Raw genomic sequence first — 17981 nt, 5'->3', positions numbered from 1 at the left:
ATTGTGTATTCTGATTCTTAATCTGAACTGTCAACATTTTTTGTATCATTTATATGTTCCAATATGCTGTCTAATGGAAAAAATTGCATTATATGAATGTGCCATAATTTATTCAGTTCTCCATTAGTAGTAACATAGACTTTCCCCCTATTTTTTCCTATCATAAATAGTGCTTCAACAATCTGATACCTGATTATTTCCTCAAGATAAATTACTGGAAGCATATTATCAGGTTAAATGCATGATATTTTCAGGTATTTGACAGATATTGCAAAGTTGCTTTTTCAGAGAGCTCTTAGCTTACACTCTGACCTGAAGAGCGTGAAATTATTAATTTCTCTGCAACCACATCAACTGTGGTCTTTACCATCTGGTACAGTTGGTTTTAATTTTATACATTAAAAAGGGTATCTCATTTTACTGTATTAAGTTCTAGGAGGTAAAATTATGCACTCTTCTAGTTAGGTAGGGCCTTTTTCATGGGTCATAAAATATGTGATTGATTAAAAACATTTAATTATAAAGTCTACTTAAGAAGTATCACAATATATCAACAATACAATTTGTAAAGAAATGATCCAAAGTCATTCACTTACTTAACACATACTTATGGACCACCTGGTCAGGTCATGAGCTAAAAGGTAAGAATAATACAAATGGTCCCTGCCCTAAATGAGCTTATAGTAGACAACAGAAACAAAAATCACACAATGAGTGTACAATTAAATTTAAGAAGGGCAAAAGTATAAAGATCTGATCTAGTTTGTAGTGTTAGGGAAGGATCCAATTTGAGAATGATATTTTAGTGGAGTTGTAACAAATCAGAAGCAGTTACTTAGGTGTAAACTGAAGCAGAGGAGAGTACAGATAGGGTTCCAGAAGGTTCTCTTAAAGATGTACAAATATTTTTTTTTCTTTAGAAGTGACTTGTGCTTTTTGCTTTAATACAGTGGGTTGACTTGATACTCCAATATTTTTGTAAAGAAGAGCAAACAAGAAAATCTGTTGGTTTTTACCATCTGTTAGTTCACTGAGTGAAAAGAGTTCCCTAAGAATATGAATCATTGGCCTGACCTTGTAAAGCTAGGTACTCCCCATGTTATCGAGGAACCTCCAAGAAGAGAAAATTAAGTAGCTCTAGTAACATACTACCAAGGAAAACCAACAGCAAATCTTTGGAAGTAAGAATTCTCAAACCAGGCCTTAGAGAACCCCCAGGGTTTAGCTTCAGGAATATGTATGTATTACCAAAAATGCTAGCTGCATAAGAAAACAAGTGACCACAGCAAAAATGTTAGCAGGAGAAACAAATTAAACACCCAAGAAATTCAATTATTAGAATAAGAATAAAAATAATTAACTATAGAAGACCTAAGAAAACAAGATAGGGAATCAAAACCAAGAAAATAATAAGAGATTTCTTATAAGAGAATAAGAAATACAGCAGACTTACAAAAGAACCAAATAGGATTTCCAGGACCAAATATTTTAATAACTAAAATGGTTGAAAGTGAGTGAAAAAGATGTCATAGCTGAAGAGAATGGAAAAGAGTAAGGGTCGGCACACTGTGACCCACATCTGTGTCTGCAGTAAAACTTTTCTGGAACAAGCCACATTCATTCCTACCTAGTTCATGATGGCATCCTCAGGACAATGGAAGAGTTGAGGAGTTGTAACAGAGACCACGTGACTTGCAAAGTCTGAAATATTTACTATGGTCACTATGTGGCCCCTTACAGAAAAAAATGCCAACTTCTGACCCAGAAGGCAGACTGCAAACATGATCCAGAATGTAGCTAGAGAAATAAGCAGATGGAACATATATGTCAGCGACATGAAGACACACAGGAGAAAACATGCTTAAGATATGGGTGACTATAGTTTTAGACAAGAAAGAAACTGGTGAAGAGAATATAACTCAAACTATCCCTGTTCGCTGATGACATGATTATATATTTAGAGGAACCTGGAAATTCCACCAGAAAACTCTTAGAACTCATAAGTGAATTCAGTAAAGTAGCAGGTTACAAGATCAATGCTCATAAATCCAATGCATTTTTATACATAAGGGATGAATCTTCAGAAAGAGAAATTAGGAAACCTACCCCATTCACAATAGCATCGAAAAAAATAAAATACTTGGGAATCAATCTCACAAAAGAGGTGAAAGACCTCTACAATGAGAACTACAGAACACTAAAGAAAGAAATTAAAGAAAACCTTAGAAGATGGAAAGATCTCCCATGTTCTTGGATAGGCAGAAAAATATTGTCAAAATGGCCATACTACCAAAAATGCTATACAGATTCAATGCAATTCCAATTAAAATCCCAATGGTGTACCTTACAGAAATAGAGCAAGCAATTATGAAATTCATCTGGAAGAATAAGAAACCCAGAATAGCTAAAGCAATCCTCAGGAGAAAGAGCGAAGCAGGGGGTATCGCAATACCAGATCTTCAACTCTACTACAAAGCAATAGTAACAAAAACGGCATGGTATTGGTACCAAAATAGACAGGTAGATCGATGGTACAGAATAGAGCACATGGACACAAACCCAAATAAATACAATTTTCTCATACTAGATAAAGGTTCCAAAAATATGCAATGGAGAAAAGATAGCCTCTTCAACAAATGGTGCTGGGAAAACTGGAAATCCATATGCAACAGAATGAAACTAAATCCCTATCTCTCACCCTGCACAAAACTCAACTCAAAATGGATCAAGGACCTTGGAATCATACCAGAGACCCTGTATCTTATAGAAGAAAGAGTAGGTCCAAACCTTCAACTTGTTGGCTTAGGAGCAGACTTCCTTAACAGGACTCCCATAGCACAAGAAATAAAAGCTAGAATCAACCACTGGGATAGATTCAAACTCAAAAGCTTTCTCTCAGCAAAGGAAACTATCAGTAATGTGAAGAGACAGCCTACAGAGTGGGAGAATATCTTTGCCACTCATACTTCAGATAGAGTGCTAATTTCCAGAATCTATAAAGAACTCAAAAAAATCTACACCAAGAATACAAATAATCCAATCAACAAATGGGCTAAGGAAATGGACACTTCACAGAAGAAGATGTACAAGCAATCAATAGATATATGAAAAAATGTTTTACATCTCTAGTAATAAGAGAAATGCAAATCAAAACTACCCTAAGATTTCATCTCACCCCAATTAGAATGGCAATTATCAAGAGCACAAGCAACAATAGGTGTTGGCGAGGATGTGGGGAAAAAGGTACACTCATACATTGCTGGTGGGGTTGCAAATTAGTGTAGCCACTCTGGAAAGCAGTATGGAGATTCCTCAGAAAGCTTGCAATGGAACCACCATTTGACCCAGCTATCCCACTCCTTGGCCTATAGCCAAAGGACTTAAAATCAGCATCCTACAGAGATACAGCCACAACAATGTTCATAGCTGCTCAATTCACCATAGCCAGATTGTGGAACCAACCTAGATGCCCTTCAGTTGATGAATGGATAAAGAAACTGTGGCATATATACACAATGGAATATTACTCCACCATGAAGAATGATAAAATTATGGCATTTGCAGGCAAATGGATGAAATTGGAGGATATCATGCTAAGTGAGATAAGCCAATCTCAAAAAACTAAAGGACGAATGATCTCACTGATAAGCGGATAAGGACATATAAGGGGGTGTAGGAGGGGTTAGCATTAGGGTTAGGGTTAGGTTTAGGGTTAGGGATAAGGAGGGTGGTAAGAATGGAGGAAGGAAGGACTGTATAGAGGGAAAAGAGGGGTGGAAGGGGTGGGGGGAAGGGGAAAAAATAACAGAATGAATCAAACAACATTGTCCTATGTAAATTTATGATTTTTAATTAAAATAAATTAAAAAAAGAACTACAAAAAAAGTAAAAAAAATAAAATAAAAATAAAAAGATAACAATACCCCAGAACTGATGATGAACATGAATCATATCTCAATTAGAATAAACAAATGGAAGTGCACACTAGCCCAATGTAGATTAGAAATTCACACATATCCCAGTTAGAATGAATGAAAAGAAATATGCAGAAAGATGAATTATAATGAACCCACAAAACACAAAAACAAAATAATCTTCAAAGTTTCCAGAGAGAAAAAGACAAATCACCCACAAAAGAATGAGAGGAAATAGCCTTCCACGTTGCAACATAGGGAGTCAGAAGATCTTCAAAGTTCTGGGGGAAGGTAGCCATCAATTTAGAAATTTACACCCAGCAAAACTTTCTTTAAAAAATGAGGAGGAAACAAAGACTATTCCACAGGAAAAAAATCCCTGTCTATGGAAGCACCCTTTGGAAATGGCAAAGAATGTGCTTTTAGGACCAAGAAAGACAGTTACTAAACACAGGCAAGTACTGAGCATAATAAAAACAATCTGTAGGATTAGAAAATAACATAGAAACGATAAAGGTGAAATATGAGACACTGTATGCATGTGGGCCAGCAAGGGAGAGACTGGAATGAAATGTTCCATGGTCCTGTACTTTTTAGAAGGAGAAGAAATTTTTTGATCAGTATATGACTTTAAATTTTCAGCAATGTGCCTGTATATAACTGTAGGCAAATGTAATCTGATTAGAGAAAAAACAATACACTGAAGGACATAACCTTAGTAAAACAAAAAGCAAGAAAAAAGAAAACACAAAGTTTATAAAATATAAGCCAGAAAAGAAAGCCTAAACTAAAATGGTAGAAATGAATTCACTTTTATCAACATGTGATAATCTAAGTTGACTGAACTAATCAAAAGAAAATTGTCTTCTTGAACAATTAAATCAAAATTTAGTTTATTTATTCTAATAAAAAAACACACAAATGGTATGCCTCTACTTCATGTACAGAGAAACAAGTTGTACCCCATTGTTTACAATTAAAAAAACAAAATAAAAAATGATTTATTTATAAGAATTTAATTTATAAAATACACTAAAATACAAGCACACAGAAAGGCCATATGTATGAACAAAAATACAAAATACCAAAAAGAGCTACATTAATAATCACCTAAATGACTTTACTATAAAAATTATTATTTATTATGATAAAGGTCATCATATAATGAAAATAATTTCCATTTCTCAGAAAGATTTAGCAGTTTCAATCTTGAATGTACCTGATAAAACAGCCTCAAAAAATACAAAAGCTGACAGAAATAGAGGGAACAAACCACCTAAGCAGTAGCTGATCTCCACTCACCTTGATCATGACCCCAAATGAAGATAAGCAAAAAAATTAGGGCTTAGAAGAGTTGAGTCATATAAATCTTATTTGTAATGCACCAAGGAAAACAATATATAAGTATTTTCAAACAACACTGACATTCACAATATTTGATATATACTTGGCCATAAAGAAAACACTGGAAGAACTGGTATCACACAACCACATTCTCTGAACATTAGATTACATAGAGGGAAATGAGGTGGGGGGGCAGAGGTATGAAACATGGTGGACTGAGACAGACATCACTACCCTACGTACATGTATGATTACACGAATGGTGTGAAGCTACATCGTGCACAACCATAGAAACGAAAAGATGTACCCCATTTGTGTACAATGAATCAAAATGCAGTCTGTAAAAATAAATAAATAAATAAATAAATAAGATAAAGAGTATAAGTCTTTAAAAAATATTAGGTTATAAGTCAGTTCTCAAGAGAAAAAGTCAGAAAACTTTCATAGTCTTAGAAAATTTAAAATGTACTTATAAATAATTCCATGTCAAAAAAGAAACTGTACATATAAAGTTTCTGTATATAGTAAAAGCAATCTTTAGGGGGAAATTCTAGTCTAAATGCTTCTATCAGAAAAGAAGAAATAGGGGAGGAAAAAACATAACTCAAAAAGGTAGAAGGAGAGAATAAACTGAGGAAAGTTCAATGAAATGCTGGGCCACACAAAGAGAGCATGGGAGAACCTTTTGATGATGGAACTATTCTGTCTGGATGGATGATGGGGCCTTTGTCAAAACCAGTAGAACTGAAAGAATCACACAGCACTGGCAGTGAGCTTTACAGTGTGCAAACCTAAAAAAAGGAAAAGAAAATAAACCAACACTACTTTAACCAGACATCACAAGATCCCAGGATGGAATTTATATTGTAATGCATGCATGAAGTAACCTCATAAAGAGGAGGGGAGAAGACTGCTGCCTTATTAAACTTTGGAAAACAGCATTTTGACTGGAAACAGGAAGGTTAATGACTTAAGGAACTGTACTCAAGTGCTGAACTCCAGGAAGCAAATTCTGAAACTGCTTTCCATGCACACTGGAGCTGAACATATGAATAAGCAGATGGTGGGTTTTTCACTGTTGAGAAGTTACGGATAGTGAAGAAAGGAAGGCTAAAATGAACATTGTGGTCCTGGACAAGGTCTAAATCTTGTTTCTGTTCATTGGTAACCCAATATGTCTAATGTACTGAAAAGTTTCCTGTGTGCTGTCTCTTCCTCTGTATTATCTTTAGTAGGTTCTTTTACCTAGTGTTTCAGAAAAATTCAGGAATTGCTTATCATAAATAGAAAACAAAGGAAATTAATCAGGCAGCCTTGGTTACTGCTCCCTAAGATGCACTCTGTCTACTTACTTACCTTGGATAATGAGATTCCTGGCTTTTGCTTTTAGCTTTTAGTGTCTTTGTCACTCCTCCATTAGGTCTACAATCTTTCTCAAAAACATGGGTGGGAGAAGAGAGGTTCTAGAAAACCACAATGCCTGAAACTCATCTACCATAAGCTGCTCTAACAGTGACACTCTCAAAGTCTGCCTGATCACCATAAGTCTTTACAAGAACAATTCTCAGATGCTATTTAACTAATAATAAGCATCTCTAATCTGAAGTCTGAAATCCAAAATGCACTGAAATCCAAACTTGTATAGCACCGCTACTCCACCAGTGAAGTTCATGCAAATATTCCAAAATCTGAAAAATATCAAGATCTGAAATGCTTCTGGTTCCAAGCATTTTGAATAAGAGGTGTTCAATGTCTACACTATATGTAAAAATTTGCCACTTCATATTTAAGCAGTATTTTATCATCAAAAAGGATTTACATCATTTTCTCTGACCCATTTATGATCCATAGCAGGTAGGATTATTACAATAACAGATGAGAAACTGAGGCTTAAGCAGATTAGAACCAATTGTTCAAAGTCAAATAGCTTGTACGTAGAAGAGCCAGGACAAGAATACAGATGATTTGAGTTCTTGCTCAGTGCTATTTCCAACATGCCAAGTCTTTTCTCTTCCTCACTTTCTCCTTTGGTTGAAGATGCCATAATTATTTTGCTTCAGTATTAAAATCGAGGTTGAGTAAACACAGATATCATTGCTGAGAAAGTTTGATTAAAACAGATTCAGGGATATCCTACAATTTCTCAAAGAATATAAAAGATCCTTTGGTGGCACTCATGGACATCCTCCTGCTTGTGTGTACTTAGCAGGTAGGACAGAATCTGTTATATCTGCCACATTGCATGTAGATGACCTTGCGTAAGCCTACCCTCCCCAGAATGAACCTCTATATTTACGATTAGTGTAGCATTTAAGTCATACATCCAACACCAGAATTAAGCAGTAGTAGTGAAAACTTTTGGTGATCCTATTTGATGCAAGGTCTATGATTTTACTAAAAAATGTACCACTGTCTCGTGAATTAGGGGCAGGAATTTGACACACTGTGAACTGATAGTCAAGAGGAAATGTTGGCACCTGGGAAGTTTGCAGGGAGCCTGCTGTGATGATGTGCCCGATGCCCATTAAGAGTGCCCACCACTCCGTAGTATGATCTGGAATCCACAGAAAATAGAGGTTATTTTGTGTGAACTCCAATCATGTTGTATTCCTGTACTCTCTACTCAAAAGCTGGCACATCTGAGCTGGCCTTTGTCAGGCAGGCGGCAGCTCAAGATGGCCCAACTAACTGGGAGAAGAGTGGGTGAATATTCTGTGTGTCTTACATTAAACCAGGACATAAAAGCCATTTTGTGTTGCTGCTTTAGTTTCTTCGCCCCTAGCCTGACTTACAAAACTAAGACGTACAGCCACACACATCAACCTAGAACTTTGCCCTCTGGTGCATTGTCTCTCAAAATCTCTTTTCTCCTTCCTGTCAATTTTCGCAGCACTATGGCTGAGTGAGTGGCTGTGTTTCTGTGGGTGGTGTGGCTATCATTCTGTAGGAGTGTGTCTGCTTCTGTCCTTGACTCACTTTTCCTTTCTTCCTTTCTTTTTCCCTCTCTTCTTTGGTCTTGGTACCAGCCAGGCCTCTTCTGTGTAACTCTGTTCTTTTATGTCTGAGTGCTATTCACAGATGTACCATACAGAAAGCACACACCTAGAGAGCTCAACACTACGAAATAGAATGTGCTCCATGAAAATTTTCACATCCAGACAGCACTGCTGTCCTTCACTTCTGTCAATAACAAAAGGCTATCTTTCTTCCTTTTTAATTTTTGACAGAGGTGGTTCAGGTAACAAGGAAAACGACTCTCTGAGTGCGCATCTTGACAGATGTAAAAATGATCATAAAAAAGATGATGGCAAACACTGGAGAAAGACTTGACATTGGCAGTATTTTTAACAAAAGTCTGTATTAACATCAGATGCTGCAGACGTGGATTAGAGAAGGAGGCTTTCACAGGGGACGTTGCTGAGACCTGAATATTCTATTAGCAAAGAAATTAAGAGTATAATTATATACACATTGAAACATTTCTACTTAGCATGAGGCAGAAAAACCCTGTGCTTGTTTTTCACATTTCCTTCTCTCTTCATAATTTACATTCCTGTGGACTGTGACACAAAGGGAAGTACATTAAAATAACACTAATTATTGCAGATATACTCTTCATAGCCATCCAGGCCTTTACATTACTATTCCCCTTTTAATACATGAGAACGCTAAATATCAGAAAAGTTAAGTGATTTGCCCAATCTGGGTCAGTTTACAAATTTCAGAGTCAGGATTCCAGCAGACATTTTTGCCTCGTGCAGTAGCGTGACGATTCTGAATGACATGTACGAGACCATAAATACCACAGGAAACACCCTGTTGGCTTAACTTAGGTAATTTGTACACTAAAGTGAGATTCTAATTTTCCAAAAACCTACACTTCTTCCTTTTTTCTTCTTAAGCTATATGTTACCTAAGGGTGAATCAGAGACTGGCTCATTTCTATTCTAAATACTGTCAGCAATACCTGAATATGGGGACATTTTAACTTTTTTAGAGAATGGATTTAATGTGTAACAATAAGATAAAATATGCGTGAACATATAAACATACTTTAGATTATAAATTATCTTTATAAAGCAAACAATCATTTTATAGAATAACGGTCACTATAGCAACCTCTGATTCAAATCAGGCTGCTTCTCAGGTGGTGGCAGCAGCTCCCAAGCTTCAAAAACTCACTCTCGAAATGTGTCTCAAACACACACATTTTGGGGACACACACATTTTGATGAGTTTTCCACTTAATATTTACAATTTAATTATACTTTTCTGTGCTGAAAATGGAAATAGTCTGATGATACAATCTTTGGTGTTGTCTGTCCCCTGCACTCTTCTGTCCCCCTACATGTCAGAGTGCAGCCTCACTTGGGACACCCCTCTTGATATCCATTGGTCAGGAAGAATTGCAATAAAGCCAGGAGACAAGAGACAATAGTTTTAGTAAAACAGCTCCTGACATTAGCTATCCAAATTAAACATTCTCACTGGCTCTTTAATCCAAATATGTGAAATAGAGAGGGTTCAATTTGGGATCATGGGAAAAATGACTATAATTGGCAATATTTTTCCAATTTCCAAACAAGGCTTCATAATGAAACAAAAGCCTGAAGAGATTCAAAGACTCAGATCAGTCTTATTTTATAGAGGATTGAGAAATGGCAGCAGCAGGGGCTTGAACAAATCTTCACTGCATACCCACAGTATGCAAAGCACCCTGTTAAGGTATGCGGAGAGCACTAGGGGAAGAAGAACTCATCTTTGCTTTCACTGTGTTGTCTCACAGGGCACAAGCAGAGGTGTGCAGCATGTGTGTCGGAGTGTTTGTGTATGTGGCATGTCACAACAAAGATCCTGAGCTATCTATAGACAAAAGGTTTTAGCTTCTGAATAAGTTCAAAGAAGTCACAGAGGAGTTTTGTGATATTTGATCATTAAAGATCAGAACAAAGAGAGAGATTCCGTGGTGGTAAAAAGGCCCTGTGGGTATGACTAGGTGTAGGTAAGACTTGGTAGAGAGAATGGGACAATAGTGGAAGGAGGCTAATACTATGACTCAGAATCTCTTTAAAACTTAATAATCAAATGGAAATCACTTAAATATTTATTAAATATTTATTCATCTCTTTTTTTCAGGTTTGGGGATTGAACCCAGAACTTTGCACATGTTAGGCTGCCACTGAGCTATATACCCTGGACCACCAAGGTCTTGAAAAACACTATGGAAAAGTTAATCTGTAATTTTAGGGTAATTGATAAGCCAAGAAAACAGGAGTAGAGATAGGAATTAAGGTGCATAGACAAGAAAAATAATGAAGACGAGAATTAGGACAGATACAGTGGAAATGGAAAAAAGAGAAATTTGAAGGGTGTTCTAGAGATAGATTTATATTGGCAGAAAATTGGGTGTAGGGGTTAAAATAAAAAAAAAGAAATTAATAGGTTGTTAATGGAAGAGATTTAACACAAATAATGAAATCATTCATTTATTCATCAGATATTTATTAAACACTAATTTTATGCCAGGTACTTTGTGAGGAGCTACAAGAGTATAGAAGCTTGTTTAGTGATAAATTTTATACATGGAGAGTTGAGAAAATCAGCAGAAAATCAATCAATTATTAATAGAGATCTGTAGCTTAGGAGAATAACTGGGTTGGAATGATCTGCAAATGAAAAAGTCATGGTTGAGGCTGTGGAGGGGGTGTGATCACCAAAGAAGAACAATTCTCTGAAAGAAGAAATCAGATTTGAAAACAGATGCAAAAAAAAAAAAAAACCCAAAAAACCCTGTACTGCACTTAGGAATCTGGAGGAATAGGAACTGTTTAGCAAAGGGATGGTCAAAAAGAAATTAAAAGAGAATAAGAGGAAAATTAGGGAAGGTGAAGCCTGAGAAGAGACAATTGGATTAGGTCCTCCGGCAATCCATTTCAAAAATATGATTAGTGAATAAGGAGCTGGAAACAAGATAAGGGTAACAGAGAGAGAAAAAGAGAACACTAATAGCTTGTCATGACAATACAAGCTACTAGTGAATACTTTTTGAGCACTCGTGTGCCAGGCACTGTTTTAAGTGTTTCATGTTTATTAATGCATTTAATCCCTACTACAGTTTATGACTGATGAGAGAGATGTCCTTGTTAGATCTTTCTTAGTCAATCTGATAGAAATAGATGATAAAATTTACCCAATGTCACACAGTCAGTATCCATTTGAGTGCAACAATCTAAATTCTGAATCGCTTGATTGCCTGTTACGTTGAGCAGCTACCTGAAGCTCAGATGGGTTTGTGAGAAGAATGAAGGGGGCAAGATGGAGTGATGGTTAAAAAAAGGGCAAAAGGGCATGATGGGAGCACACCCTTCATATGAGAAGTCTGAGCAAAGGTGCTCTGGAAATAAGATGAACACAAGCAGACGTGGATGGGTTTTAAGCTCAGAGGTACAGAGCTGTGGAGGTCTACATTAGGTGCTCTTGCTTTTTTGTTTTTTGTTTTGTTTTATTTTGTTTTGTTTCTCCAACTTGGTAAACCAGTGTTAAGGTCATTGGCTCAAACTGCTACACAGGAATACTTGTCGAAAATGTAAAAATTAGGGAAAGGGCTGGGAAGACTCTGCATTAGCCTCATAAATTATCTTGTTTTATCAACAAAAATTCATTCCACAGAAGAAGAGCAAAGATCATTATCTTTTGCACACCTACTAACAAATCCTCCCCAGGCACACATATGCATTCTGACAGGAATCATCTGGACACTTCAACTGTACAGATCCCAGTCCTAGGTAGTACATAAGAACTACAAGGCAACTTCTACTCTCTAGATATTTTCTCTCTCCTTTTCAAGTGGCTTTACCACCAAAAAGAATCATAAAGTGCAGCCCACAGAAATCAATAGCATATTGATGTACATTTTTCCTTTGTGGGTTTTTTTTTTTCCTTATAAGAAGTGTTTGCTATTTTAAATTGGTTACTAGGTGATAATGGCAAAGCACATTTTTCTCTTTCTTCCAGTCAACCCTATACATTTCACTGTGAATTTGCAAGTCAAAATACCTGTTGCCGTGCACATGAGAGGCACAGAATGCAAAGCTGTAATGGAGCAGGGTTGGGTCAATGACAGCACCGTTTTCTGAATGTTCCATCAGTTCTGTAAGGTAGCAGAGATGTCTGTGACAGCCTCTCACACCATAACGGGCACAGTACTCATCTAACACAAAGACCTGGCCGGGGCTAAACCAACCCTGCAAGAGAAAAACAAACAAACAAACAAACAAAAAAAAAACCCACATTTTTCCCCCATTCTATAGTAAGATTTGTTTTGTTTTGTTTTTGTAAGATTTGTTTTAGGCATTATAAGAAGTCATAGGAAAGTGTCTTCTGATGTTTATTTTATTAAAGGTATGTTTCATGTCATTTTCAAAAGACCTAGCATAACCAGTTTGGAAGTGATCTGGGACACTGACAATCTAATATGATCAATTGCTGCAGCAAAGCATGGACAAATTGTTCTTCTCTACTTTCGTTGAAAATTATTCAAAAATTTTTTCATGGGATCTAAATTTATCAGACATAAAAAAGAATGCTACAAAAACATCAATCTCTTTAGGAATCAATTAAAAGTAAGATGGGCAAAGCAGATACTATCACTGAAATTGCCAACCTACTGAAAGCAGTTTATAAAGTGAACTAAAAGAAAATTTCAGTAAGTCTAGCAACTGTATATGTACTACCTGGGTACTTAAATATTTGGAATGTTTTCCTCATTCAGTCTTTTTATGTGTAGTATGACAGAGTTCATGTTTTGGAGTAGTAACACCTTGTCCTCCTGGGAGGAGGTGCAACCTGTGGGTGAGCCTGTCAAAAGAAAGAGCAGGCAGCCTGCTAGTGCTTGCTGGAGGACGGGGCCAACCAGAGTTGGTTTACACAATCTGTTGATGGGTTAGTCTTGGTGTATACATTAGTTTAAAATAACAAAAAGGAAGCAGGACAACCATGAAAGAGAAGGAAAAGAAGGGTGAGAGAGGGGTAAAGAGAAGACAATAGAAAAGTGCAGGAAGAGGTGACAAAAGACCCCGAACACTTATTGTGCTGGTGGCAGAGGTACTGTTTGAGACAGAGTACATATACTGTATTTGTGATATTCAGCACCATCATGCATGGTGGGTTTTATGATGTCCATGTGACAGATAAACAAGTAGAAGTTGAGAGATGTGAAGTGAATTGTCCAAGACTATGCTGCAAATCAGGTGGTAAGCCAGGATTTACACCCAGGGTCATCCTGCCTCCAGATTCTCTTTCTAACCACATCACTCTCTCTCCCTTTGGGTGCTCTGGAAGACATACTGCAGCATGCTCCTTAGAGTTCATATCCACATGGGGTCATCAACAAAAGCAAAACAGTTTTTGATGATTCCGTAATTAACCCTGTGAGTGGAATCCACGAGGTCCGTGTCTCTTACTGATATTCTCTGTGTGCTAGTCCATGGGAAGTTACAGAGGCCCGTGGAGTAATTAGCTTAATTTTCCATGTAATTGCCAAATTTCAGTTGGATCAGGTTTAAATCATCTAATTATATGTAGAATAAGACCTACTTAATAAACAATCTATAAAAGAATTAATATATCATCATTAATGGTAAATTGTGATAAATTGTTTAACTTCTTCCTATTTAAGTAGCTCAATGAGCTGGGAGCACATCCTGTCCTAAATCCTACTTTAAAGAGAAGATAACTTATTGCATGAAGTTCCTAAGTTCAGTGTCCAAGAGATTCAGGAATTAATAGAAATAGACATATTTGTGCAGGAAAAATTTCAAAGGAATCACCATTTCCAATCTAAGTATTTGGAAGGGCATATATGATTCTTAGTCCCCATATTCTGAGGTAGCAAGCATCCCTTCCAATTAAAAATTATGATTTTTAATCCCAAATCTTGGCTACACTTTCAACAAATATCATGTAGAAGTTTAGCTACTTAATTACCCCGGCATTTTTTTTAAGGAATTAAAATTATCTTTGGAAGCCTACATAAAACGAGAGCTTTCCTCTGCCATGTATGGCCTCATCATATTGTTCACCCACTGTTTTTCTTCCTTGTCACATAGGTAGTCCTTCTCAGAATCAGAGAAATTTAAGTTATCAACATCTGGTGGATAGAATTTAAACCTTAAAATGTCTGCACAGGTGTCAACAAATCCTGTAAAGGAGGTTTTTAAAAAAATCTTTATTTAAAGTTTTTCTTTTCACCTAGCCTTCTCTGAAGAGATTGATAAAACACAGTTCAGCATCTATTTGAGTCTGTTCTCCTGTCTATTGAGCGGCACAGCAGTGGTCTTCAAGTGTATAATTTTCAAATTGAGAAGCAATTGATTGGAATCCTTTATCCTTAACCCCGACTACAGTTATTAAATGAGTCAGGAATAAAATGCTGCTTTACAACAAGCATTTCTCACTTTCTAAAATCTTTTTTTCTAACCTATATGTGACCATACACAGAGATTTATACTCACCAAGCAAGAATAGGAATCATTCAGTCTGTGATCCAAAGTCTGTCTCTGGAGTATTCTAAAAAGGAAGGCGTGGTCAAGCTTGCAAGGATTAGCAGAAATAAACTCATCCATACCATGTTTCTGAAAACGGTCTGCATCTGTAAATTTAGGAAAGCATGTAAGGTACATTTGTTTTTTGGTTAAATAATGAAAAAATACAATTCTGAAGAACACAAAAATTCATGTCTCATGTAAACAGACTACCTTTTATTACATAAACTATGATGCAAAGAATTCAGTATATTAATATAAATTGCAACGTTTTGGAAGTCAAAGTAAAAATGACATGGAAAAAATCCACAAATCAAAAGAATGAAGAAATTCTATTTTCATTCAAAGCTATTTCTAATCTCTATCACAGGATACGTTTTTATTTTTCTAACTTTAAGAAAAGTTAGTATCTTTTAAGTGTGTATTTGCTGAAGGAAGTGACTGGAAAAGAACCCTAGTCTGTACATAAAAAAACAGCAATGATGGCCAGAAGCCTGTTTTCCAAATGGCAAACTAGGGCAGAAATGAACACATAAGCTTCAGCTGGATCACTTCCAGTCTTCTTTTTGTATGGAGCTTTTAACGGGACCAGCTCTAATATAGAAATGGCAACGAACGCTCTCAAGCTTCAAGTTTAAGAGACATGAAAAGGGAGCATCATGTTTGTGCAAATATGCAGACAAAGCATAACGTCCCAAATGGCACTTCAATCAAAGGTCCAAATTTATTGTTCTTTACAGATTGCATCTTTCAACGCCTGTAGACCCTGCGGGTTTATCAAAAGGCCAGCTTTTATGATTGCTTTCATTAATGGTATGTTTTGTCAAAGTCTTCAATGTGATTTACTAAGTATAGGAAGAAAAAGCCACACACTACCCCAAAGGAGTGCTGGGGTGTTACTACATTAGCTCTGTTAGAAACTCAGTGCATATTGAGCAAGCAATCAGTTATCAAGATAGAAATGGACTCTTCTCACAATGGTAAAATTGAAGCTCCATTGTTCCTTAAAATTCACAGAGAGATCTCTTTCTGGTCATCATAAGAAAAGCAGAGTTCTAAATGTAAGCTAAGTGTAGTTTCTAAAACCTACATGGTACAATCCTAAAACTGTAAAGGAAAAGAGACAAAAGTTTATTGATTAAACCCAATTATAGAGTCAGACTCATAATAAAACTCAATATTGATCTGTGGACATGATGCTAACATAATCAGTCACATTTAGATATTTAGCCCAGATCATATTGATCCATGTCAAGTTCAACTTTCAGCCATATTTGTGGATGGAAGAACTATATAATTCAAGCTGAAGGCTCTTCAGAAGCATATTTTTTAAAAAAAGACAAAAAAACAAACATATATCCCACATCAATGACAGATATCAAAGGATGGATGCAGCAAGAAAGCAATGAATGACAGTTTATTGATGATGTAAGGTATGAGATTAGGACCCATGGAGAAAGTAGCAATTTATTAAATGTATTCCTTTACATTTAATAATTACCCATCTGAATTAAACACATGCATTTGATAAATCAGTACTAATTGGATAAACACCAAACTAAAGAGTTTCCTGAATTGATAAATGAAACAATTCATCTTATTTCATATTTTGTTTTTCTGAAAGTCTTTTAATAAATATATGTAATATGAAATAATATGAAAGGACTAGGCAGAATATTGAAAAATGTAAACCACAAACATTATAATATTATAAGATTATTCTGTGTTCCAAGGAATTCATCTTAGAATCTTCATTTTTCTATTTATCTAAGTAAAATATCTCTTAGTATCCCCTTTATGAAATAATTATTATTCTTATAAAACTTCTGATGAATTTTATTCATTATTTCTTTCACCAGAGAAGGTCATAACAAGCAGTTAAAAATATCGCCCATTAATGGCTTATCTGTTGAGAACAGGATATGTAGCAAATCTCAGAGAAAAAAATCCATAATTCTTCTTTTATTATGAAGGTTCATAGAAGCATTTTTTTCAATAAAATTTTTCAAAAAATATAATTTTTTAAGAATAAAATACACAACTTTCTGAAAAAGTGTCTATGGATCATTGCTATAACTAAATCATTTTAAAAAATTTAAAGAATGAATTCTTCATGAAATACCACTCCAAATTACACATTTACTAATGTGACAAATTATACACATGAATGAATTACTTTTCCAAAAATAAGATTAATGATAAAATGACATTCATGACATTTAAGTCATGAATATAGGCTTTATATTGATACTGAAGAACAAGACAAATAAACCCACCAAAATTAAAAAAAAAAAAAAAAATAGCAAACCTGCAATGCCACTAGGGCTATAATTTTATAAAGCAAAATGTGTTCTTAGGGATTATTCCATCTTTGAAATACAGACTGTAAAGACCTAGCATCTCAACTCTATGTCAGACAAATACAATTCTAAGCATTTTGTGGAGAGATACTTCACTATGTGTCAGTAAACCATTGGCTTCCATGAATTCATGAGGAAATAAAGATAAACCAAAGACACAACAGTTTTGATCTTCCTGTGTAGGAATAATTTCTTTTTGGCTGTGCTTCAGTGAAATTATTTTTTTAAAAAACAAGCAGTTAGGTTAGTTTGCTGGTCTTTGTTTTAAACAAAAATAATGGCAATGCAAACTAGTGTTTGTGATATGCTGAAAAGTAAAATACATATCATTAGCATATAAGCCAGGAAGGGAAAGAAAAATGTACACTACTGAAACTTTTTTTTAAAATAAATCTTATTTTGCATTTTGAGGTTTATAGTATGATAATACTATAATATAGTGAGGTTTATAGTATGATAATACTATAATATAGTGGGATACATAAAGACAGTAAATGGTTACTAAAGTAAAGTACATTAATATATTATCTTACATACCTACTTCCTTGTGATAAGAGCAGCTAAAATCTACTACTTAACAAAACTGGCTAATATAATACAATTCTATTAACTCCAGCTCTGGTATTGTACATACAATAGAACTCTAAACTTGCTCAGCCTACAAATCAGCTACTTTGAATTCTTTGAAATACCTCTCCTCATTTCCTCCTGCCCCATCCTTCACTTTGACGGTTTCTCATGAACTAAAGTATAATGGGAAATAAGCTATGGTTAAAATATTACCTAGTTTCTCATTTTTATAAAAGTACTTTCATATAGTT

General features: G+C 35.4%; 1 protein-coding gene across 9 annotated transcripts in view; it reads right to left on the bottom strand.

The window, feature by feature from the left end:
* CADPS2 (calcium dependent secretion activator 2) overlaps window positions 1-17981 on the bottom strand; it is a 556850-nt gene that overhangs the window by 137174 nt on the left and 401695 nt on the right. For all 9 annotated transcript variants that reach the window (XM_079149839.1, XM_079149831.1, XM_079149833.1 and 6 more), the window contains exons 12-13: window positions 14771-14907; window positions 12315-12502 (exon numbers count right to left, since the gene is read on the bottom strand). In XM_079149839.1, coding sequence (XP_079005965.1) covers window positions 12315-12502; window positions 14771-14907 — 325 coding nt within the window. The remainder of the gene's footprint in view (window positions 1-12314; window positions 12503-14770; window positions 14908-17981) is intronic.

Source organism: Sciurus vulgaris (assembly GCF_902686455.1).
Source record: "Sciurus vulgaris genome assembly, chromosome: 8".
In the NCBI taxonomy this organism is placed as follows: domain Eukaryota; kingdom Metazoa; phylum Chordata; class Mammalia; order Rodentia; family Sciuridae; genus Sciurus; species Sciurus vulgaris.
This window is presented reverse-complemented; position numbering and strand designations above follow the sequence as displayed.